The sequence below is a fragment of the Bombyx mandarina genome, chromosome 10 (assembly GCF_030267445.1).
Source record: "Bombyx mandarina strain Sakado chromosome 10, ASM3026744v2".
NCBI lineage: Eukaryota > Metazoa > Arthropoda > Insecta > Lepidoptera > Bombycidae > Bombyx > Bombyx mandarina.
The window spans coordinates 9,166,779-9,193,352 of record NC_143217.1 but is presented as its reverse complement, the minus strand read 5'-3'; the positions used below and the strand labels follow the sequence as shown (position 1 = coordinate 9,193,352).

The 26,574-nt window shown below is 36.2% G+C and overlaps 1 protein-coding gene across 12 annotated transcripts in view; it reads right to left on the bottom strand.

Moving 5' to 3' along the window:
• Positions 1 to 842: 842 nt before the first annotated feature.
• Positions 843 to 26,574, bottom strand: part of LOC114244325 (phosphatase and actin regulator 2) — a 69,038-nt gene continuing 43,306 nt past the window's right edge. For 6 of the 12 annotated variants that reach the window (XM_028176082.2, XM_089730610.1, XM_089730611.1 and 3 more), the window contains 9 exons: positions 13,650 to 13,760; positions 13,189 to 13,374; positions 11,125 to 11,332; positions 10,694 to 10,726; positions 8,631 to 8,810; positions 6,543 to 6,670; positions 6,003 to 6,142; positions 5,494 to 5,630; positions 843 to 4,737 (listed from right to left, as the gene is read on the bottom strand). In XM_028176082.2, the coding sequence (XP_028031883.2) occupies positions 4,722 to 4,737; positions 5,494 to 5,630; positions 6,003 to 6,142; positions 6,543 to 6,670; positions 8,631 to 8,810; positions 10,694 to 10,726; positions 11,125 to 11,332; positions 13,189 to 13,374; positions 13,650 to 13,760 (1,139 nt within the window). In that variant the 3' untranslated portion in view covers positions 843 to 4,721. The remainder of the gene's footprint in view (positions 4,738 to 5,493; positions 5,631 to 6,002; positions 6,143 to 6,542; positions 6,671 to 8,630; positions 8,811 to 10,693; positions 10,727 to 11,124; positions 11,333 to 13,188; positions 13,375 to 13,649; positions 13,761 to 26,574) is intronic. The other 6 variants (XM_028176085.2, XM_089730613.1, XM_089730607.1 and 3 more) reach the window with 3 other exon arrangements.

Genomic DNA, 26,574 nt, shown 5'->3' with positions numbered 1-26,574 from the left:
GCCTAATTAAGAATAATGAATATAAAATGCAAGAAAATGAAAGAAAAAGCATCATCGTGTCTCTTGATTGTGCCTTTTAATAAATTAATACACTTTATTTTTTTAATGGTCCTGCACCTGTGCCGTTTCCAAAAAAAAAGTCCTGTAGTGTGATCACGTTCCGTCGTCCTGTAATTGAACTGAAAAAATTGAAAATTGATTTCAGCTCTAATTATATCATTAGTTAATTGAGTTCAATAAGTGTGAACCAATTAATTTTGATTATCCACTAAACAAAAAAAGGTAGAACTAAAAAAAAGGAGACACTCAATTCAAGTTTATAGAAACACAATGTTGTTTTGTGAACGTAATAGTAGATTCGCTTTCAATAGCGTTGTTATAAGTTATGATTGCTGCAAATTGCTCAGTTTCTCTTTTCGATAAGTCGAAGACTTCAACTTTGACCTTTAAGAATTTTGTATAAAAAGAAAGAAATAATTTGATTTATTTTTGTCCTTTTCTACTGTAGATAAGCTCTAACATAAAAGGCTTCTTTTCTATTGCTTTTTTGGCTGAGCATAATCATGGCCCGTCTGGTGTTAAGTGGTTAGCGGAACCGATAGATATCACAAAGTTGGTACAATATCCGTTATATTTCAGAGAATCTCATTTTGTATTGTGTTGTTTTTGTATAATTTCATGAATGGTCTAATTTTTTTAGGGTCTTATTTTCTTCTTCGTCTAATTTCTTGAAGAGTTGCTCGATAACTACCATTGATGATTCGTTCACAATGTGCGTTACAATTTTGTTTAATTCTTGAAATTAAAAAGGAACATTTGTAGACAAATCAAAAACAATGAAGTATAAAACTTAATGTATAATCATGATATTTACAGACTTATTTTATTTATTTATTTATAAAACAAGTAATTTTATGGCTATCAATTTATACTTATTACAACATGTCATTAATAATTTACATAATGTTAAAATAAAAGCAACAGTATACACGATTACTGAAGATAGCAATAAAATTGTAAAAAACCGCCATAGCACGAACAGATACGATATCGATGGAAAAAGAGATTCCATGTTTTATGTCATAAGTAATTAAAAAATATTTACAAACTTTAAAAATAATGTTTATCGATATAATCAGAAATATTGTAGATAGTTACGCGCTTAACGATACACGCCATATTCGTAAAAGATGTATAATAATAATAATTATTATTATTTGTTTTCCTACGATTTTAAACATTGTCCAAGTTTATCTCTATTATTTATAAAATTATGTTAGTCTAATTAGGATACATAAATATTGTAAATCTATTAATGAAATTACTACATTGGCTACATATTGTCTTTATGCTAGGTTAAATATCAAAATTTAATAGTAAATAAAATAGCGCAGATATTCGTGACAGCTCACAGCGCCGTACTTTAAGAAAACAATGTGTGTGTGTGTGTTTAAAAATGAACATATGACATATTTCTAAATATTTCTAAATATTGTAGGTATATAGATGCAAGAAAAACAATTCAAAAGGTGATGTTTACGTTGACCGTTAACGGCGAAAACATGTCTACTTCTACTATACTCAATCATAGACCATATTATAATATAATGCAGGAAGTAGGTAGGTATATTATAATAAGATATTTGAGTTATAGATCTTTGGAAAATAATTACATATCTCATATTTACAGTAATAGTGACGGTTGCTTTCAACTGATCTTTTTTGTGGTTATTTGTGCTTGAACATAATAGCTTCATCGATTCCCAATGGTAAACGAGCCCGTGTGATAGTCACGATCACTATAAATAGTACTTTATGACAAAAATATCTAGAATGTTTCCCATGTATTAATTAGCTGATTCACAAACTATACAGAGCGTAGAAAAGCCATTCCCGAAAACGAAGACAGGTGCTGGTGGTAGACGACACAATAACATTAAAATGATCGCGACTGAACTACACGCAATGTAATGCAAATATTAGTTAGCGCGCGGTGTCCATTGCGTCATGTGATGCGCGGCGGTGAGCCTAGTCTGCCAGCTGCCTTCGCTTTAGGGTTTACGATATTTAATCTGTACATTGTTTATGGTTTGTGTTGAAATTTCTTCAAATAAAAAAAGTGTATTTAATCACATACATCCTTTTTTATATTTATTGAAATAGATCGTAAACAAGGCGCTTCCTATCACTAAAGACTTATTCAGCCTCGCTTCAAAAAGACTAGTTCGTCTTAGTGCCAAATGGTACGTGGTGTTGTGGTTGTAGGTATTGGGGATAAGCTCTGAATTAAATGGTGCGATGGCAAAAATAAGATTATATCAAACAATTCTTCACAGCACTCCCCATAAAACATACGTCACAAGACACAGAGAGAACGAAATTATATCCGTGAGCAGATCTAAAAAAACAGTACTGTTGAGTTGCAATGAAATTTTCAACGTAACATCATTTTGAATACAATAATAACGACATCGTAACTCTTCTGCTAATATTATTTCACAAAGATGTTAATGTTAATACAGGACTTTTATAAATATAGAGATAACTACATATATCGATAAACATCTAAGTATTTTTTTTTCCTTATTTTTAATTGCAAATCTAACAAAATTTATTAGAAAAATAAGTCGTCATTTTGGCTTCCACTTTATTCTATAATGGAATGGTCTCAAGAGTAACCACAGCATACAAACGTTTTATATAGCTCGCTACCATAATAACATCGTATTACTTTTAATTAGTATTACAAAATTGCACATTTACGCCGCTCAACCATCAGTGTGAAAACATTAACATAATAACATTTTGTTACTTTACATATTGCATTGCTTTCAAATACATTCCATTGTAAATTGACTCGAATTCTTGATAACAATTAAATCCAAATTTGTATAAAATTATTTTGCGAATACAAATCATGAAGAGCTAACTACAGATCAACAAATTTGGCATGATTCAATAATTCAGGTCGAACATTTAGAATAGTACCTGTGTTTTTTTAAAGTACAATATAATGACATCGCTTTTATGCGATCAAATTTTCATCAAATATTCATGTGTTTAATTACGAAAAACATTACAAAAATGGCACCACTACTGAACAATATGTCGCGTTTATAAAAAAAAAAATACATAACATAATATAACCAATACCTAACTACGTATTACTCTATAAGAAAGTCATCTATACAGTAATATAAAACGTCGTAACTCTAACGTCGAAAGAGTCGACAAAGGATCACGCAGCAGTATTATTGCTCATTTTAGTATCGAATCAGTTTCGTTACACCACAACAAAGACAGAAAACGAATCACGTGAACCGATCACGTAAGCGATCACCGCGTAATCTCACAAGGCGCTTCGACGTTAATTCACAAGAATAACAACTACATCTTTATAAGAGCTTATTATTCGATCAATATCGATACTTCGTTAAGTTTCAAGAGGTTTACCCTAATCCCTACTCTAGTGCGACATGACGTCTAACAATTTGCTCCCGCCGAGTTTGCTCGTGTCGTACAGATTACGCAATAGACAACTAACTAAACGTCTCTTAAAAATTGAGCTCAACACTAGTATTATCTGTGACACGGCACGACCGTGCGGAGGCGCCCTTAGCAAACACCGACTCTGTCCCTGTACTTGGCAATCTGTATGGATCAGACGCTTGCTACAAAATTAATTTCTCATAATATGATTGCTTTATTTAGCTAGTCAACTGAATGGAAAATACATAGTATTTTTTTTTAAATTCAAATTTGACTGTACGCGTTTTTAATTTATTATCTGAATACTCTGGTCAACGGAAGATTTTGAAAACAGAAATTCACTAAATATAATTAATTGAGCGTTTGATTCATCGATCAAAACAGCAATAGTATACAAAAATTATTTTATTATTAAAATTCGAATATACATTTAGGTAGCTACGCATTTTTTTTTTTTTTAATATGGTAATTTTAATAAACCAATTTATGTTAAAAATGTTTCACGTCGCCTATTATTATAATTTAAAAAAAAGTGATTCTAAGAATTATAATAACAATCTTCAATGAAATCACAAAACGGAACTTCTCGTTCAAGTATGAGTAAGTTACCCATCAACCGCTGTCAAGGCAGAGGTTAGCAGAGTACACCTACTCTAAATTCTGGGATACATTATTAGAAACGATTTTTGAAAATCTTGTGACAGTTAAATACGGGTTTAAGAAACGCATTTAATAAATAAAAGTTAACCAATCTAGCTTAATGACTACGAAGCTAAAAGCGTTATGAATATTAGAAAAAATCACAAATTCTCATAAAGTTACATGGTGGACGAGTGTCTTGCAACTGACATAGTTACGCGCAAACCTCACGATTCGTAACGAACGAGCACAACCTCCACCACGTAATCAGTATCACTAACCTTCCGCGAAGGTCAATACGAAGAATGTATAGGTACGTCCGGGGACTGTCGGCACGAAATGAACCTCCGGACTCGACGACTGCCTTACGATAACTAGACCAACAACAGGACCGCACTGGCGCAGTAGCAGCCGCGGCTCCGCGACGACGGCGCCGCGCGGCTTTAGAACATTCAACCCTTTACCGACTCGACGCGGTGAGCTATCGGAGTGGTCAACGTGGACAAGCGGAGGCGCGAGCACCCGTCCGGCTCGCGGGCTCAGCCGCCGCGCCGCGCCGCGCCGCCCGCGCCGCCCGCTGCGAGCCTCGGCCGTCATGGTCTGTGGAATCTACGAGAAAAACATACACGTTATGTTTAAAAAAATACTTTCTTTACTGGTGGTAGGACCTCTTGTGAGTCCGCACGGGTAGGTACCACCGTCCCGCCTATTTCTGCCGTGAAGCAGTAATGCGTTTCGGTTTGAATGGTGGGGCAGCCGTTGTAAGTATACTGAGACCTTAGAACTTATATCTCAAGGTGTGTGGCGCATTTACTTTGTAAATGTCTATGGGCTCCAATAACCACTTAACACCAGGTGGGCTGTGAGCTCGTCCACACATCAAAGCAATAAATAAAAAAATTCGAAGTATATGTTTTAACAAGCTTTCATGCATATCTCATTGAGTGTGTGATGGTAGCCATCACAGAACACAAAATATTTGACAGATGCCTAAATCTCGCTTACGAAATTTCCAAGAAAAGCTTGCATATGTACCAATTCCGAATAACAACATTCGGACCGTCGGTGGAGAAGATCTTCCCACCGTCGGTAAACCTCCCACAAGTGGTATTTTCAATTTCAGTTTAAACTATCTAATCAATCAGAAATATTTTTTATGTCGATCCCGGCTAGGTTTTCATAAAGTGAATATTTTACTGTCCTTTTCTATTCCAATAGATTAGTATTTATCGCCATTCATTATAAATACATATTTATAAAAACACTCTAAACCTACTGACCGAAAAAATCCCCCTGTATATACAAACTTCACGAAGCAGCTATGCGTTAATGTGGGCACGTGACAATGACAAATGAAGTTCGTACCTAGTGAGGTGTTTGCTGTCCTCGTGCACCGCCATCTCGGAGCTCTTAAACTCGTTGAGTTCGCGGCGGATCGCGGCCTTGTCCCGCGGCGTGAGGCGAGTCCATGGCTTGTCGGCTCGACGGTCGTAGTCGTGGGCCTGTATGCAAAAGTATACATAATTTTTAAACACCAATAACTTGTGTTTCACATTAATATCGGTTTATAATTCGAATATATTAAAGAAATTAAATTAAATAAATTGGATACAAATCACGCACAGTCATCCGACCCCAATTTAAGATTCCCTGTGCTATGACTGATATAAATACTTGTATGCGTCTTTAAAAAATACATGTATAGATTAAAAACAGCCAGACAAACAGAAAATAAACTTGTTCACTAAACGAATGTTTGCCCGATGTGGGAATCGAACCTATGACCCTTGCCGCAGCAGTCTAGGGCGCTAACTATTGCACCACCGAGTCAGTCATAATAGTCAGTAAGATATAAGTACGCGAAATGCACTTACTTGAGTAACCTCGATGTAGTCGCTGAAGCGGATAATTTTCTTCTCTTTGAGCTCATCTACCGTGGGGCGGAAACTGAGTTTGCGCAATAAGTACCGCTTCTTTTCTTCTTTTTGCTTCTTCTCTTCGGCGGGTGATTGGCCTGAAAATATATATTAAAAGTTAGCGGTGCTTATTTTATTGACTTTATTTACATACTAGCGACCCGCCCTCGTTTCGCTTCGGAAACATTATTGATAGCTGAGTCCCGCGATGTTACCCGGCTGGGCGAAGCTAGTCTAAAAGAAAGTAGCCTAAGCTACTCCTTATATCATCAGCTACCTATCAGTGAAAGTCTTGTCAAAATTGGTGGAGCCGTTCCAGAGATTGGCCGGAACAAACAGACAGACAAACAAAAATTGTAAAAAATGTTAATTTGGTGTATATACCGTATATATATTCATATGCATGTAGTAAAAAGCGATTATTTCAATATTACAAACAGACACTCTAAGTTTATTTATATGTACAGATAAATAATTCGAAGAAAAAAAAACCTTTACTTTTTAAGATGTTTCTTTCGACGAGTTCTTCGGCTGTGGGCCGCATGGACAAACGGCGGATGAGCCGCGCCCCGATGGCCTCCCAGGACTCTTGACGCTCGTGCTCGCTCTGCACCACCAGGATATTCCTGCACACGACGATTCACATCAGTCCCGTGCACATTCTCACTACACACTACATTTATATTTGTTACATACTGACGTAACTTTCTCCCGGGGGGATACGCAGCACAACAATAAAATTTATTTTCTACAGTTGCGAGTGTGCATTGCCAAACGGCCACAATATAAAATTTGCCGAAGCTCACGAGATCCTGAAAGCGTTTTCATGATATCCGATTAACACACCGCTCTTGGCTGGATCCCAAGCCCCTAATCTGATGTTTAACAACTTTTAATCCGGTCAATTGTATAGAAAGCAAACGCGACAACATCCGAGATAAAATCGTGTGGGACTACAACGACGTCGCAAAATGGACTGAGGTGTACTCTGAAAATAAACAGAGAATCTCCCAATGTCGATTGGTTAAACTGTAACAATGCCAGTGCCAAGAGCGAGATCTCATAAACAGGAAGAAATAAAACATTGATAACAATGAGTCCGTCCATCTGACTGTACTGACGAAAATAACACTCCCAGGCGTGCACCGTAGGCCTGGCGGCTGCGATGCATATACACCGCCTCCCGACGCGAGATCCAGTCTCGTATAAACGCTATCTAGTACACGCGTTACTGACGACGCAATAAAAACCGAACGATACAATCGACCCATTTCCAAAACTATATAAAAACTAGCTGCCTAATGAAATCTGTCACAAGACTAGAATTTTGTAAGAAATTTTTTTATTGTATGTATGTGTGCGTGTGTGTGTGTGTGCGCGCGCGCGTGTGTGTGTGTGTGCGCGCGTGTGTGTGTGTGTGTGCGCGTGTGTGTGTGTGTGTAATTTTAATCCCGCACCCGGTTCCTGAAATATGCGCGCGTCGTCGGCTGTCATCCGTGAAGATTGTACGATAATGAACGGCACAATGACTGACAACCCTCATTAGCCACGCAACGGAGAGTCGGTCGCGACATTGACAATGTATTCTTATGATGTAATAACAACGAGTTTTTTTTTTAGTTTGGCGGAAACAAACTTCACCGCGTACTATGGTTTTTCTACGTGTTTAAATACAGAGTATGATAATTTCAAAAGTAGAAATGGAATAAGGAATCAGTGTAGGAACATACCATTGACGAAAATCAATATTCATAATATGTGTAGCTATCACTACCTAATCTAGAGTAGAAGGGGAAGAGGTCGACCGAAGAAGACATGGATGGAGTGTGTGAATGACGATATGAGAGAGAGAGGAGTGAGTATTGAGATGACGACTGATAGAAGAGAATGGAAGAGAAAAATTAGCTGTACCGAACCCACCTGGTGGGATAAGGTGGAGACCAAGAAGAAGATCCCTACCTAATCTGTCGTTTAGTAATCTTATATTTAGTGGATGCGTAATGTAAAGTATACAAAACTTTGGCGTCCACACAGCGCAGCTGGCGGACGCACTCCGCGCTTAGATTTTGTTTTCAATATATTAGGTTATTTTTTATTTATTTTACGTTGTCATCGTACTCTCAAGGATAAAACGTTCGGCATCCTCGTATCAATTAATGCTACTATGTATAAATATCAAGTTAAAATTCAAATCCCACAAGCAGGTACAAATGTTCTTAAAGAAGCCCGTAATTAACATAAGATCACGAAGGACTTCCACGACGAAGTAATAACAACATCAATAACATCAAGTAATTTAGGTAGTTCAAAATAAGACCTCGGATACATCATGCCGACACACTACAACGTTGTCGGCCCGTAGGGCACCTGCGCAGTGCCACAATGATAACACTTAAAAATCGTTACGGATTAATTATGCTTTATCACTGTTTTGTGAGTATTGCTAACTACCTTTGTTACTATTGCTATCCACACGATAACATATATATTCCTAGTTGAAGAAATGAATATTAATTATTGGCATTTGCGATAGGGTAAAGTTTGCATGTAAAAGCTGCTGTGTCAGTTAATGCTTCACTCAATTACCTATTTATAAGTTCTTGTCTGTCGGGTCGCAGAGCCAATTTGATGTTTAAGCTCTCCTTTCTCGCTAGTTTGGCCGCGACTCGTTCCGACTCGCTCGTGTAGTCGTCCCGGTACTCGCCGTCCCAGGGCCTGGCGTTCTCCTTGTTCTCCATGGCGTTGCCCACGCGAATCGGTCGACTGCTGCATAAAATTAAACATTTTCTAAAACGAAACTAATAACAGTAAGCCGTGTTATAATAATTCGGACATGCTCGTTTCTCGTATTCTCGTCGAAGCGATAACAGAAAAAAAAGCAGTAATTCCTTTGGCATTATTTTCCCAATACTTTCTTTGTTTGGTCATATCTTTAATTTTTCTGTAAACTGTCGACTCTAATGTACTATTTGAAGGTATGTGATTACATTTATTAATGTAGTTACATTAATAAAAGTCTTTATGTTTAAAAAGTCTTAATATTTAAGTGCACTTAAATATTAAGACTTTTTAATATCTGATTTGCGTTATTTGCTGTCACAAAAATAAGGAATGCGTGTAATTCGCGGTATATTGGAAGGAAGATCATTATTTGTGAAAACACATTGTTGGCTCTTAAAAATCAGATTTAGGTCAAATGTTGATTTGTTTTAATTGACTTCACAATACGGGCTTCTTTCTCTATTCCGACAATTTGTTTTGTATTCTGGCAAGTGATTATTACATGTTTCGTTATCTGCATTAAGAATTTTTGAGCCTTCAATAATTCATTAATTGTTCTAAATTAAGTAGCCAGAGTTGCGCTAAGATCCATCATTTTTAACAAATAAAGTCTCAAACAAATTTAATCTATTCCCTATTCGGTTTCATGCGAGTAGTACAATAATGAAGTCTGTGAAGAGCGGTCGTTATTTGGGAGAATAATTGGTTTCCGTAACCAATTAAACCAAATAATATAAAAATTAATAATAAAAATCATAAATTCTGACTACACGGTACTTTATGTTACTATGTCTCTATTTACTTCTAATTTAGTTTTTGACAGTTAAAAGGTAATAAATAGTGCACAAGAAATTTGTATGTCATTCCGTGAAAGTCGTATTTGGATATTTTCGTGCCGAAAGTCTTTGTTTTGTACGTACGTATGTATTTCAATAGCTATTCCGGGATTTAATTTAAACGTGTTTAAGTTTAAGGTTTGTAAACAATAATTAATTAAAGAAGCTTTAAATTAATTATAAACATTTATGCTAAGCTATTCAAACAACTAAACATTTAAATTGATTAAAATAAATGCAATTAAATTATGTTAGAAATGAAACATAATAATTTTAACACACATAATAATAATGTACATGCAACACAGAACGACATTTAGTATAACAACATGAATGAAGTTAGTTTTCTATGAAATGCGTAGATTTTATCGATAGTGTAATTGGTCAATCTAATTCATTTGGATCTGGACGAGATTATCGATAGGAACAATTATACAATGAACTTCAAATTTGACAGTCTTGTTCTATTAAATGAGCTAAACAATCTTAGGTACTAGGCAGAGGCTTGGCTGTGCCCCTGACCTTGCTGATGTCCATGAGCGACATTAACCACTTACCATTAAATGAGTCATATATTCTGTCTGTTTATAGTGGCAATAAACGTATCAAAGTTTTTTTTTTTCGTGCTTAGATGGGTGGATGAGTTCACAGCCTACCTGGTGTTAAGTGGTTACTAGAGCCCATAGGCATCTACAACGTAAATGCGCCACCCACCTTGAGATATAAGTTCTAAGGTCTCAGTAAACCGAAACGCATTATTGCTTCGCGGCAGAAATAGGCAGGGTGGTGGTACCTACCCGGTGCGGACTCACAAGAGGTCCTACCACCAGTTGTCGGTTTGGGCTCTTTTTTTCATCTTTTGTTGTGGTAGTAAAGGGAGATGAATAAATAGAAGAGGGAGGATCTGAAGAGGAAATATGAGTGGGAAGCGTGCAGAGCACGATGCATAGAGTAAGGCGAAGCGGACCGTCGGCAGGTCTGTCGGCGGCGCGAACAACACTGGCGCGTACAGAGAGAGCGTGCGACTATTACCATATGCGGATCCTGGGCTTAGGCGGCGGCCGTCTGCTCGCCGACGCATGGTGGAAATAATAACACGATTACACTAACTCCACAACTACCCTTGTACGATTGTAACATCAATGCCAATATTGAAAACTATTCAATTATATTATTATTACATTCCATATTTAACTATAGATTTTTCAGTACACCCAAAATCACAGATTATTTTACTATTTTAATATTAAAATACTTTTTTTTATTAAGAACGACTTCAAAGCAAGATAACGTTAAGTTTTTCGATATTATAATATGTAGATAATTATGTTTTATAAAATAGTTATAATTTCATAGCGTAGTATGTGAATGAGTCATCATGATTTGTGATAGATTAGTGAAAACGAGTCGTAATGGATACTGTATACGTAATATAATCGAATGGCAAATGTGCGAGTACTGACTTGAAGCTGGCGTGATGGTGGTCTTGACGCGCGGCGAGCGGCGTGGCGGCCGGCGAGGCGGAGGGCGCGGGCCGCTTCTTGAGGGCGGACTTGAGCGGCATCGCATTGTACAGCGGCTCCTTCGGCGGAATCTCCTCGATCCTCGACGTGTCACCAGCAAGCGCCAGTGACTCTACGTCTTCCTCCTCTGGATCATCCTCCTCTTCGGCTGTAAATTTAAGGAACGTTAAAAACAATCGAACGTTAAATAAAATACAGCCCACAGCGGTAACCCGATCCCGTGGACCGAATGGTAAATAGTCGACGTCGCCCTAAACACGTCGCTACGGATTCTCCCAATCCATTAACGGTGCTTTTAGGTATCTCATGCACGGGTCACCGTCCTCGCCGAACCCGTCGCTTGCGACGAAGGGCTCGACGAGTAAATTAATAAATAGACACAGCCTACTGAGTTTCTCGCCGGATCTTTTCAGTAGGTCGCGTTTCCGATCCGGTGGTAGATTCTACGAAGCACTGCTCTTGCTCGGGTCAGTGTTAGCAACACTCTCGGTTTGAGCCCCGTGAGCACATCTACACTTTAAGGCGAAGCTAAAATTGCCTCTCAAGGCTATCACCATAGGTAGGGAAACAAAAAAATAGCTCACAGCCCACCTGGTGTTAAGTGGTTACCGGAGCTCATAGTCATTTACAACGTAAATGCCGCCACCCACCTTGGGATAAAAGTTCTAAGGTCTCAGTATAGTTACAACGGCTGCCCCGCCCTTCAAACCGAAACGCATTACTGCTTCACAGCCGAAATAGACGGGGTGGTGGTACCTACCCGTGCGGATTCACAAGACGTCCTACCACCAGTAATGAAATATAGTAAAAACACCACAGGCAAAGCTTAGTTAAAAAAATCGTAGTGGCTGTGTATAATGAATGCGACACCCGGTATATTAATAGTACTGTGTAATAGTAATTAATATGTAGCGATTATGCACTAATTCTAGGGCGTATTATAAACCGAGTACCACAACTCTGCCTGTTTCAACCGCAACGTAGTCATCCGTGTCAGTTACGTTAGGCAATTTATTGATCGCTCAGTCGTCAATGCAATGAACAAACAAACACTGACGGCACAATGAACATGTTATTTTGTTAAGCCAGTTGTTTCCATTATACAAATTAAAAAATGAAAGCTTTATTATACGGTGGTAGGACCTCTTGTGAGTCCGCCCGGATAGGTACCACCACCCTGCCTATTTCTGCCGTGAAGCAGTAATGCGTTTCGGTTTGAAGGGCGGGGCAGCCGTTGTAACTATACTTGAGACCTTAGAACTTATTCTTGAGAATAAGTAAATGTAACGTAAGACATCTAGTCTATGGGCTCCAGTAACCACTTAACACCAGGTGGGCTGTAGCTCGTCCACCCATCTAAGCAATAAAAAAAAATACAATACGTTATGATATAGGTCAGTATAGTCTTTTCTGTGTCTACAGCGAAGAAATCACTCATAGCCATTTGCGGGTCAAGATAGACGTTAGTCCAACGCAATTGAAGCTTCAACCTTATGTTCGTAGGAGTTGCAATGACATTGTGGAGCGCTGTTAATCCCATAAAACAGAATGGATCGCAAATTCGTCTGTTCATACGCCAATGAACGTTCAAACACATGAAATCTTAAATAGGGCATCACGTAACAAATTTACGTGTTGACACTAGATTTGACGGTTCGATATTTTCGTAAAAGAATTCGGAATACTCTTAGATCGATACATTACTACTAATAGTTGTGCGCTCTCGCTACGCGTTGAACTCAAGCCAAGATCTTACAAATTGTTTTTATGTTACTAATCATATCAACGAGCACGTGTCGCGACCACATATTTCCGTTTTTATGTTGTCAAATAGTTTTGATGTTACTATTGCGGTAAGCTTCCGTTATTTTTATATTGAAATTAACAGGTTATACACGTCGTGACCAAAAATATTGGATGCCGGTTGTAGTGGTATCAAGATATGCCAGCACCACTCTAACTATTTCTGCACCAAAATACGAATAAACTAATGCAAATACTCACAGTCGGAGTGAGGATGTTGAGGCATCGTGTGTTGGTGGTGGTGTCGCGTGGGACTTGGTGAACTGAACATAGGCGGTGGGGGAATGGGACCAATTTCCGATAAAGCGATGGGTGGTTCAGGCAGTTCCGACAGAACTAAGGGTTCTTCTCCATCCCCACCCTCCCCTCTCGTATTGTAGCCACCTACTGCAGACGAAACGAATTATGTCTTTAAAATCTATGATCTATTACTATTTATTGAATAGTTCAAATCGAATCTCTCTTATGTTTGAATTTTAAAACAGTTGGTAACTAAAAATAAATGAAGGCCGGAGTAATTTTTTTACTTTGTTATTTATTATTGGTCAGGTCAGAAGATCCGGTAAATAAGTCTTTTTGATTCTAAAAATAACATTTACAAACAAAACATCTGGCTGCACGAATTATTTTTAAATTTTAATTAGACCTAACGCAATACTCACCTACGTCGCCTTGGTAACATATCCGTCGAGGATGTTTACCGGCAGTCAATGAGTTTGGCCTTTCAGGCCTGGTCGTTTCACCACCATTTTCCAATTTATCTTTCTTTGGTTCTGAAAGAAATACAGTGTACCAATTAAAAATGATTTTTCATGCTATTGAAATAAAGCTTAATATACAAAAAACAAAAACTGATATTTTTATCAGAAAGGCAGGAGGAATCTACAACATGACCAATTGGTATATTTTGTCTTCTTCCTCAAAGATATTTGTGAAACAAACGGTGTAATAGAAGCTCTGGTTTTAACATTTCCTTTGAAATTGTTTAAAGTCTGGTGTTATGACCTAGTCAATCGTAAAATCGACTATTTCATTAGAACGAAAGCAACGGAATCATCTTGATGTACTAATAAATTTTACTGATGACAGACACCAAAAAGTGTGGTGTATAACATAAAATGTAATATTATCGTGTACCGGAAAGCGGTAAATTGAAGTTATTACTGGCGTCATAGTGTGCAGCGTCTATGCGGAACATCTGTATGAGTTTACTATGTCGATGCTCCTAATAATAGAAGTTAGATGAGTGAAGGCACGCGCTTCCATTCACCACGGCGGACTAAGCGTCGGCGGCGGCCTTGGCCCCGCCATGGAACTCTATTAATGCTTCACTACAAGACCTAGTAGATACGCAATTTTATCACGAGTTCGTCACAATCGAAAAAATATATAAATTTTATTGCCATTTATAAATTAATCAAAAATCAAGTATTTTTTTTACAATACTCGTAATATGTTATACATTTTAAAAGTTTATTTTTTCTTTACATCTTTTAATGATAATTATGTTGTTATATTTGCTGCAATCATTCTTGAGAATAAAAAACAATTCTCGAAAGAGTTTCTTCGATACTTTCAGTTTTAGTATGTTTGTTATTGAATGGCAAAAGTTGGGATGAAGCAATAGGTAAATAGCGCAACTGGTAACGCTGGCTTCGCAACCAACTCGCATGTGACCTACTGCTAAATGTTACTTAAAATGTTTCAAAGATACTGTGAAATAAACACAATTATACATTTTTACACGCTGTATTTGTAATTAATGTTACTGAAATTAATTTATTAATTATTATTAAAATTGTCATATCTTCTGTGTTTTTTTTTATAAAATGAAACCGTATTCTATTCATATATCATATTCTTTTGGGTTAATATAATTTGGAAGAAAATATAGAACTACTATATATTATATTTAAAGAACTATATTACTGCCGTTCACTCAACAAAAAAAGGAAGATGCGCGATCGGTACAGGCACAGCATCGTTCCGATCGATGCAGCCGCCCTTGGCCGAGCCGCCCCTCACCCACCCAAGGACATTGGGGGTTGCAACATTACGCAACTTTCGCAACACGTGTTTTCAATTCATACCTACTTATGATATTGAACATTACTGATAAACTTTAATAGAAGAAAAAACCTTTTTTTTGTAAGTGAAATCTATCTGTATAGGTATATTAATACGTGAAGCAAAAATTTGTACCTCTTTTTACGAAAATTGCGCGAACAGAGGAGTATGAAATTTCCCACGCTTAAAGCGAATATAGAGAAGGTGTGCACAATGCTATTTTTTTTTTTAAATAATGCATAAAAGATACATTAATTCAATAAAGAAAACATTACACACACATACATGCATTTTCTTATTGCATAAAGTCTTGAGAATAGATTAAATATTGTTTGTCTTTGTTAATATTTGTCTAAAGTGTAATCTTGGCGAAATCTGTGATTATAGAAGTATAATAGTCTTTGACAATAGAGCCATAATAATGTTCAAACTCATACTTTCAATTAATGATAGTCGAATTTCGACTACTGCGGGACCACTAGTAAACATTAATAGCTCAATGTCAAGAATACGTATTTCACGCGAAGAAAGAATTGCTCGTCATACCGCGTAACAAACACGTCGACGAAGATGCGCTCATTATAAATATACACATTTCGTACGTGAAAAACGAGAGCACGCTTACGCATCTGATAAACTATACCGGGGATCGTTTACACTGCGAATTTAACAAAATAAATTAGATTCAAATTAAACAAATACATTCTTTTCTAAAAGTTCACTGGAATTAAGAGTTCCTCTCACGCCTACCTAAATTAAAATACCGATCTAATCTAATCCCCATTTTTTAGCCAAAGTTTTTATTTTAAATTGTTATTTTGCTTTGTGTAAGAAAAGTTATCGAAAAGCAAGTAAAAAATGTGGAATTACGAAAACCCAATTTTATTTATATATTTCATTTATCTTAAATATAATTATAAAAATAAATAAGTAGGTCGCAGTCGGTTTATTTGCTGGCTGATGAAGAATGTGTAGACGTTAAGAGAACACTATTTGACGAAAAACACGTGGGACGGCCGTCTCATTTACTGTTTTCCGTAAGGAATTATTAGTTAAATTCATAAAATCAATTTAAGTTTTATCTCGATTCAACTATACTAATTTCAATAAAGATTTTTTGAAGAACAAAATATTTTTCGACATTGTGGCAATTGACTATGCTTATTTATCTGATCTATCTAAATTGACTTTTTATCTCAATTATATCTGGCATTACAAAAAATGATTTATGGGTCAGGAGAAAACACATTCTTGCCTATTTCTGTTCGATAAGTGTATTGCGGTCAGGTTTGAATAATATAAGCGTACTGTTTGTTATTCTTATGTCTCAATCTCACAAACTGTATACGGCATTCACGTTACGATGTCCGAATCGATGCAAAGATTGACGAAGTGTGGTCGTCTGTACATATAAACTAATAGTAAATAATAATCTTTATGTAACGTACCACTAATTCATCTATAAATATATTGTACGTGATAATATTTGGCATACAGTAAGGGTTTTCAGTAAATTGGCCATAATATTTAATGTATTGCGATGTTTACTGGAAACGAGAACCGCCTACAACGAAACAAACATCGTTATAGGGTCGCTTGTTGGATGTCAATGCAGCAGTTAGGAGCGGAGCCCCTCACCCGGTCAAGGGCGTTCCGAGGCCATCATTTTATTCCATTGCAGAAAAATCGTTTTCCCTCGCGCCCGTGCAAAGTATTTTAATATGCTTCGTTATTTATCTTTATGTAGATTTTTATTTAGAGCACATATTTTTAACAGTTTCAATTAGCATATTAAAAAAAATGAAAAAACAAGTTTTTTTTTGTTACAGGAAACCTTATTTCATTGTTACAGGAAGCTTATGACAACGAATGGCGGCGATATGTATAATATATTTTTTTTCGTGTTTTCTGTGCACGTTGTGACTTAACGGAATGTGGTGATTGACATTCAGGAGGGCAATTAAAAGTACGTTCGTTTGCTTGTACCGACCGGCGGACTCGAGGCATGCCGCAAATAGTTTCACAAGGCCATGCGACGGTTGCCTTTATTTATCGACAACTACGCCGGCGCCACACTTCGATACATTACCATACAAATAAGCATCGTTATTTTTTTTTTCTCACTCAGAGTTCTAAGGATAAGAAGCTACTCTTTCATGAAACTAGAAGTAACGTTAGTATTTAGTAATTACTACACAAAACTATATTTTTAATTATTAATAAACAAACAAAAGAACAAACTAAAACGGACAATACTGTGAATAGCACTTTTTGACTGTGTTCTTACAACGAACATATGGAGGTCCGATAATTAATTATGAATGTTGTTACAATAATACGAGATATAATAAAAATAAAAACACATACCTACATCAAAGAGTAGGAAGTTCCCTTATACATAACTAAATATGGACATAAATTCGTATGAATTTAATGTTCTATTTACGTAAGAACAAAGTTGGAATTGTTGGCTTGAAATTATGAAAAGCGGGCGCCGTGTGGGCGGTTTATCCTTTACTTCACCTCAGGGTGCTCTGACAATGAATATTTTGTTGTTTCAAACGAACTTAAATCCCTAATATTAAATTAAAATTTTCGTGGACACTTTTATGACTTTTTCATTTTAAAAGATAATTTTATGGAACCGTGATGTTTTTAACCTTATCTTATTGTTTTATATGTAATTGTTAATTGCAATAAAATTTTATTGTATAAAATTTTAGGTCGTTACCGTTTCAAGACAATTGTCGCATGAATAATGAGGTCCTCGCAAAATATTTCCATGCATACGATGAAAGGGTAATTGAATGATATTTTATGGCTAAAAGCATAATTCATAAAATAGCCAAATTCTATTTTAAAATCTAGGGCATTTAACAGCATTCAAAATATTAATTGTACATATTTAAAAAAAAGAAACACCCTTTCCGTACAGGACAAACAATAACTTAGCTTACTGTGTCTACATCTATAGCATTTATTTTTGTTGAAAGTCGAGAATTTGATCTTTAATAACACTGCTCGAGGTAGAATACGAAATAATATCGGCCAATGAACCTCGAACATTCCCAAGGCTTTATTGAAAACCAAATCAAACAATACTTATATTAGTTTTTCACCTAATTAATCTAATATCGAAAGAAGAAGAATGTAATAGTTCCTTTAAGTATTGCATTTGGCATTATTTGGGTTTAGTAATCGCAGCTGTAACTTGGCACATGGAAAATAATTATTTTAGTGAGATGAGTGGTGCAATGAAGTTTGTTGCTGGTACCGTTGGGCCGTGTGAAGAGTGAAAGATTTGCGGCTTGTCTCGGAACAGGTGACTTGCGGCGCACATAGTAGTGGTCATGGCGATGTGGAGGCGGCGGCGGCACGAAGGGCGGCGGCGGCGGAAGGCGCGCGGGCCTTCGCCTCGCGCCGCCCGCGAAGGCGTCCATGGCGGCGAGCGTGCCAACGTCGCTCATGCTCGCGGCGCGCTCGCGGCTGGAAGACTGCGGCCGCTTGTGCGATCGTTACTTCGCCCCCCAAGCCCCTGCACCCCGCGCGTTCTTCGATCGCCGCCCGCCCTCAGTCCGCCCACATGCCGGTTCGCTTTGTTTTCAATATTTAATTTTACTCATTCATTTGGTTTTTTTGTAAAAACCAAAAAACTTAAAACCTCTTTCTTAATTATTAATAGAATTCTATTTTTACTTCAGTTACAAAATATATTGTTCTACAGTGCCTTTGCGACATCAATAAAAGAAAAACGTGCACAAAGTGTGAATGCCTACGAGTGGATGCACTACTACGAGTGGATTTTGAATTAAAATGTTATCATAACTGCAATAACGAATAAAAAAAATCATACACCAATATCTACTAAATTTTACCAATCCTTTTCGGCATAATATATACATATGTATATATTTTATTTATTATAACTCTTTCAATTTTGGTTTATGACAACAACACTGATATGAAATCCGGGAAGTAAGATAAAAAATCTTAAAATTTTAACAAGAGTTAGATTGGGAAAAAAATCTCAAATCAAAAAGCTCGTATGAATATCATATTTTTTCCTCATCATCATTAGTATATTATTCATGCCTACGAATCGTGGAAGCTCGTGTTATGTGTCATAAGTGACGTTGAGTTTCTTGCTACTACTCCTTTTCAGTTGTAAAACTGAATCAGAATATGTGTGTGTAAAATAGTCTTTGATTTAAAAAAAATTACGAATTTTATTTTTCTTTAAATTCCTCTCGAGTATTAGCATTAATTAGTATTAGCATAACGAATTTCTGCCGTGAAGCAAACATGCACCTCATTTTTAAGGGCAGGATAATGCCAATAATTAAACTTCTACATCAAATCTATAAACGCCGAAGTCCATACAGGGTATGTTATGTTTTTAACCATACAACTAGTTATACAATGGTGTATGAGAATACGCTGCTAAGATATTTAATTATCAATGGATAAACAATATTGATCCTCAACTCCAGAGTTCAAGTCTTGATTATTCATACAAACATTTGAAGTTCTTATTTCAAAATTATCATTCTATAGATTAGATTAATATTCCTCAACATACGTTAAGTTTCTATAGGACCAGAAGCTTCTGAGCATAAGCTCATAATAATTATTATAGTGTGACTAACAGAGCTTTATTTGGATTTCAGAAAGTTTCAGCGGAGTTAACAGAAAAGTCAGTTTTCTTTTCTTATTGGTTAAATAAAATACTATTAAACGTGGTATTTTTTTCACATTACACTTGAATTGTTGTGCCATATTGATTTTGAATATTTTTCTTTATAAAGTATTATGTTCGAAGACCTTGTGCAATTATTCTTCATACGTAGGATAGCGAGTTAAACGTCATCCTCCCACGCGAAAACGTTTGTTTAATTTCCAGCTGCATCCTGGGATTTCGTCGAGATGACGTCACTCCACGCCGCGACAAGAGACTAACTCAAAAGGTTAAGTGCACAACACATTGAAGTCACATTGAACTCTTGTCGTTGTTTGCAGTTTATCTATAGAATTTAAATTCTTTGTTCGAACATGCAACTTGAAACTTTTATAATAAATAATTTCGTTCATCGTATTCATTAATTTTACAATGTCCGTGACAAATCTAATTTATTCGGTCTTTTAAGCCTTATTTTAATTGATATTTTGTTGTATTTAAAATATGTACTATTCTTTATATGAATTTCTGTGGTATTACGTACACTTTTAACAGGCTATACTTATTAAAAGTGTATAATATTGAAAAAAAAAAACAAATAACTACTTCATACGGTGGTATGAGTTTCACATGGTAGTTAACATTTTTTTCTTCAGCTATCGATTTTTTGAGATATAAAATGCGTACAGGTTCATTAAACAAAATAACGTAAATTTTAAAAGGGATTTTTATAGCTGTGCTTACGTCAGCTCGTACATAGCCCTACCTACCCTTGATGAATAATTTTAATTAATAAAGCTAACACAACAATCCCTCGAGTCATTTTGGGCTCGATGTCAGATGAGCTCTTGACCTATCTAATGACAAGTAGCTGATGTATTTAACTTCAACTACATGTTGATATACGAGACAGTAGTGATTAAATATGACTAATTAAGATACCGCGTAAAAAATCTAAGTTTTTTTTTCTTTATTGCCCTTGTAGGCAGACGAGCATACGACCCACCTGATGGTGAGTGGTTACCGTCGCCCATGGACTTCAGTAATGCCAGGGGCAGAGCCAAGCCGCTGCCTACCGCTTAATACTCTCCACAAGCCTCGTTTGAAGAAGGACATGTCATAGCGCTCGGGAAACACCGTGGAGGGGAGCTCATTCCATAGCCGAATGGTACGTGGCAAAAAAGTTCTATGCAAACGCACTGTGGATGACCGCAGTGGCAGTTTAACGCATTACTGATTCGCGGTAGAACTTAGTAGGATTTATGGTACACAACTACTTATATTAGTCATTCAGCAAACATTGGAATGCGAAATTCAATTTGACTACACGATGTAATTTTTATTTATTTTGATAGGTGTTTGTGAATAAATATTGGCTACATGGTGGTTGTACTGACCAATATTCCGTGTAAAAGGACCGACGCGTGTGACGGCTTAATTAAGACGACTTTGTATAACGAGTCTGAATAAACGTTCAATTTGATTTTTTAGATACTGTTTTGTTTTATAAAAGTGCTGTGTTTTGAATAGGTTCCCTATGATTGAGTAAGCACGATCATCATATCGAGGGGTGAAAGGTTATTTGGTTTAAACGACATTTATATTTCTAATTTAAGGTGCGTTTTATTTAGTACTAGCATCAACAGTTCAACTTTTTTAATTAAACTGCAATTAAGGTAACTAAAATTTTAAACTGTAAAGGGCTCTCTTGTAAAGTAAAAAGCAAAAATTACGCTTAAACCAAATAGCCTTTCACCCATCGATATGGATATATCCGGGCCATGTATTACATAATACACGTAAAATATTTATTAATATAGGGAAAGTTATAAACAGGAAACGAAACAAAATGTTTTAGTCTGGTAGTATATTTTATAGTCGTTCACCTGTAAATTTCTCATTGACATCCAACTACGAACCTCTGAGGCAGGCGCATCCCATGATGTAGCCCATCATAGACACACGAGGCGCCGGCGGCGGCGGCACGCGCCTGCCGCGGTGCGGTGGACGCGACACCGCGCCCTCTCTTATCAAACGCCCATTACCCCTGCCTGCGCCCGCACATTCTTATCTTAACTCTCTATTATTACGTCTCTATACATTGAATCAGTGTTGGAAGTGCGTATCTTAACGGCCTTACTATTGTAGTCTTTTTGGCTAGTCAAGTTGAGCAATAGAGTATTTACGCGGCATACTCGTGTAACGTGCTACCGTCGTATCGCCACATATAGCTTCAGTAAACTTAACTGGGTAGGGACGTAAATAATCGAATGTTAGTCAATTGATCATTTAATAATGTTATGTAATCATAAATATATAATTCAGCTAAGCTGTTCAGTTAAAACGTAAATAAATGCCGGTTAGGTCGGTGCAGCGGCGCCGCGATCGCGTGCTAAAGTTAGTGACCGGTTTCGATCGATACCGCACGCAAACTTCGTGCTTGCTATTTTAAAGTTAAGCTCAGATATAATTCACTTTGCCACAAAACTTATAACTGTAATTCTTAATTGAGCAAGAATGGAAGAAATATCAAAACAAATTCTGTGGCATCATAGGCTTAAATTAAGTATTTTAATTTATTCTGTTTCATAACTAATTGATCATAATTTAAATAATTATTCAATTTTTGTGTTACGTTGTTGAATATCTTTCAATGCGTAAACTTAATAACCAAAGGCAGAACAATGATAAACAAACTGTTCTTCGATCAGCATACGGTCGTCATAATTTTCACGTAACATAAAACTGTTTCTTCTTAGCAGTTTAAAAAAAAAACTTTCGTCATTAGTTCCGGATGCGTCACTGAGATACGTTCGATTTGACAGGTGCTTTAACTGGGCGGGCGGGTAATCGAGTGAGGTTAGGGCAGGCGGGCGCGGGCGCGGGCGGACTAACACTGAGGCGCGCGCCGCACTGCCGCACCCCGCGCCCCCCTTGCCCGATCTAGACTTCCACGACCCCCTCGCTCGCTAAACTCAAAACCTCTTCACACTCGTACAACCTTTGTGGAACGGTCACTTCTTCGCGGTCATTTACTTTGCTTTTCGATTACGTAATAACATATTTCGAACGCTTCTAAAAACATTATTACTCAGTTATCGATGTTTTGTCTGTTGTAATTAATTCATAAATATATAATACTAAGAATGGTATAATATATTCCAGTATTTTCCATATTTGACTAAAACCGCAACTTGGAGTAACAGCTGCATTAGTCTACATTAAAAAAAACCTACATTTGCACGAATAAGACAGATAGATAGCAAAGCGCGTATTTGTCGTTGGTTTTTATTGCATATGTACTGATGAATAATAAAAGGATGAATAATAAATTATAGTCTGGGTGATCTAATTCTTATGAATTATAACTTTATTTTTTTTAGAATGGTTTAAAATTATAATTTCAAGTCGAATATCGTAATAATAGGTTTTTATTTATGAATTTGCTGTTTTCTAAACATATGGCTAATAATAAATTCTAAATTAAAATTATTTTTCTTTCAAAATTAAATATGGAATTTTATTTTCGTATTCAGTCATTTTCGATTGATTAATGTCATGTTTTCACTAAATTTGTATCTTTCTCGTTAATATGAACACGATATAAAAGTACGAGTTATTTGAAATGCGAGATTCGTCGCGGCAGCAATGACGCACAAACGACTCACAACATTAATGACGTATACGGAGTGAGCACTACAAACGAACGCACGACTTATGCTTGTTCTGAACACTTTTGACACGGAAGTTTTAAGCTAAAAAATGAACCTCGTTGGCGGCCGAAAACTAAACTCTACAACGACGACTTAAAAGCGATAGTAGAAGCTGACAATACTCAATTTCCTCCTGAGTTAGCTGCAGCATTCAACGTTAGCATCATTGTTGGTCATTTGCGTCAAATTGGCAAGGTATAAAAACTAGATAGGTGGGTGCCGCACGTACTAAACGATCGCGCGTTGAACGCGTCAAGTTATTATACCTTGTTGATTACAAATTGCACTTGCAATGAAGAATTGGTTCTCTTTTTTTTATTGCTTATGAGGGTGGACGAGCTCACAGGCCACCTAGTGTTAAGTGGTTACTGGAGCCCATAGACATCTACAACGTAAATGCGCCACCCACCTTGAGATATAAGTTCTAAGGTCTCAATATATGTATTTGGATCATCGTAAGCTGTCGCTGTAGTGGTCGTGGTTTTAAGGATAAGACGCCCGGTGAATGCGTAGCCAGCGATGTAACGGTTGAATCCCGCAGACGAGTATCAATTTTTCTAATGAAATACGTATTTCACAAATGCAAAATTATAATTTGCGTAATTACTGTTGGTAAGACGTCTTGTGAGTCCGCACGGGTAGATACAATTACCTTGCCAATTTCTACCGTGAAGCAGTAATGCGTTTCGGTTTAAACGGGTGGGGCAGTCGTTGTGCTCTTAAAACTGAGACCTTAAAACTCATGCGTCAGATTGGGTAGATTTTGCGTCAGCATACTTCTAGTTTTTCCAAAATTTTAACAACTTCATGGCAGGGAAAAAAATCACCAATCAAAAGTCAAAAATATTCAAGAAGTAATTTGAAGAATTTATTGGCTCTCATACACCAAACTTCTTCAAGAAGGGCTTTAACAAATTACAACACTAGCACAGCACTAGCAGAGGCTACAACAATGCCATGGATACATATTTTGAATAACTGAAATAAAAAATATTAAAAAAGATTATTACCTTATATTTAGTACTGTTTTACCCTTTAAGCCGGCACGCGTAGCAAGTTCCCAGCAAAAATTATCCTACTCTAATTCCTCCGTAATAAACAGAAAGATATAAAAGGAGAATATTATAATTTTAGAGCGTAATCTATTTTTCCCTGCTATTACGAAGGCATTTTCTTTTTATTAAGGGAATTAAGTCACAATCAATACCATATTTTAGTATAACGTAATTTTTTATTCTAAAAATAGATAAAGTTTATATTCGTAAAATGGGGCGATTACGGATTGAGGTGAATGGGGAAAAACCAGGAAAATAATTCAACGATCAATGAGTCGTCTATTATCAAAGGCGGCAATCTGACTTTTGGACAATGATTGGTAAATCAGAAAAACGAATTATTGACTTTGTATTCCATTGGCAGTCACAAAACTCTTCGGAACGACATCTTAGATAAATAACAGGTTAACTATTAACCTTTATTTAATGCAGGTTTTGAACCGTATTCTTTGAAGGAGACGATTATATTCAAATAAATCTGTATTGACATATCAATAAATTTTTTTTGTCCAAATGTACAGATTGCCGCCTTTGATAATAGACGACTCCAATATAAGTTTTATATTCGTTGCAAAATCTTCAATTTTTTGTAGTGTATTAGTAGAATGTTGAAAGTTCACGTAGCAACTCTGAATATGCATGATACAAGCAGCTAACTTTTAAAAAATCGCATTTCAAATTAACTTCTTGTGGTGGTAATTATTTTAGTGCTAGAAACTTTGCTCTCTTTTATTTATTTGATAATAATAGAATACGACTGTGATTTATAAACGTTATTAAGTGTTTGAGTCATAATATTTATTAAAGGTAAGTCTCAGTTGTTATTGGTTTTAATGTTTTTTGATAGTATAGAAGAAATACATATAAAAATCTGTTGATTTTGGGGATAATGGGGTCGTCTCAGTTACAAATAGCAACGAAAAAGGGGTTAATTGGGACGAGAATAAGTTAAATGGGAACGACTTAAGTATAAATAGGTACAGGTTTGTAGGGTCGTCTATGTAGTTATAAGAATCTTTTTTAAATGTGTTGGTAAGGATCTGGTTTATTCATGATGTTTTTGTCTAGAACTTTTATTTAAAATTATCAATTATCAATCTATCAAATAACACTATTTTATTGTTTGGCAAATATTTATATTAAGAGTTACGTATTGTTTTCTATTTTTAGATATGCTTCGCGTGTACGTATCAAAGAGTGCAAATCCTTATAAGAGATATGATCCCTTAATATTAAAAACAGTAATAGAAGCCTATGAAATTAGGAATAAGTCTTAAGTTGAAATAGCTAAGCAATTTAACATAAGTAAGTCGGTTTGGCACAGACAAGAACAATGAAATCTCAAGGTGGACAAAAATGTCTAAGTAATAAATACATAATAAAATATATTAATATTTATTCAGAGTGGGGGTATCCACCTGATTAATCCATGGAATAACTGACACACCTAATCTCTTAACCCAGATAAAAATATCAGCCCCTAAGTACTTACTAAGAACGAAGAAATATAAACCGCTTATAAGAAAGCCCGCTCGTTCGAATTTAGGTGCTTACTCTCCCTTAAACAGAATCCTTTGGGACTACAATAATGTCCACGGCAGCGCGGTCTCCGTCAATGTTCATTCGGAGTTGTCCGATTGCGTTGAACTAATTTTAAGTGATAAAATAGTGTTTTTTCTAATTGTCTCATAACTTACAGGAAAAATCTGTCGCGGATAATTTCCCAAGTAAATATAAGTTAATCATTAGTAATTAAATGTAATCAAGTTTTAGTTATATGTTTTTTAAATTTTGTTGTCAATGCACTGTCGATTGCAACTATAATTGAGGTGACATCTGCCACGTACTTTTGTCAGTTTTTCAATGTTTTTTATTGATGATCACTTTGTTGGTGCAACTAAATATATAAATAAAAACCAAGGAGTGCTTAAGCTGGAATGCTAATTGTATAGCTTTAAATTGGATAACAAAGATACTCCCAAGACTCAATCATTTTGATCCTAATATAGCATTTTAAACATTAACAACTACCTTAAAATTGTTCATCAATTTGGAATGTGTCCCTAATCACCCCGTT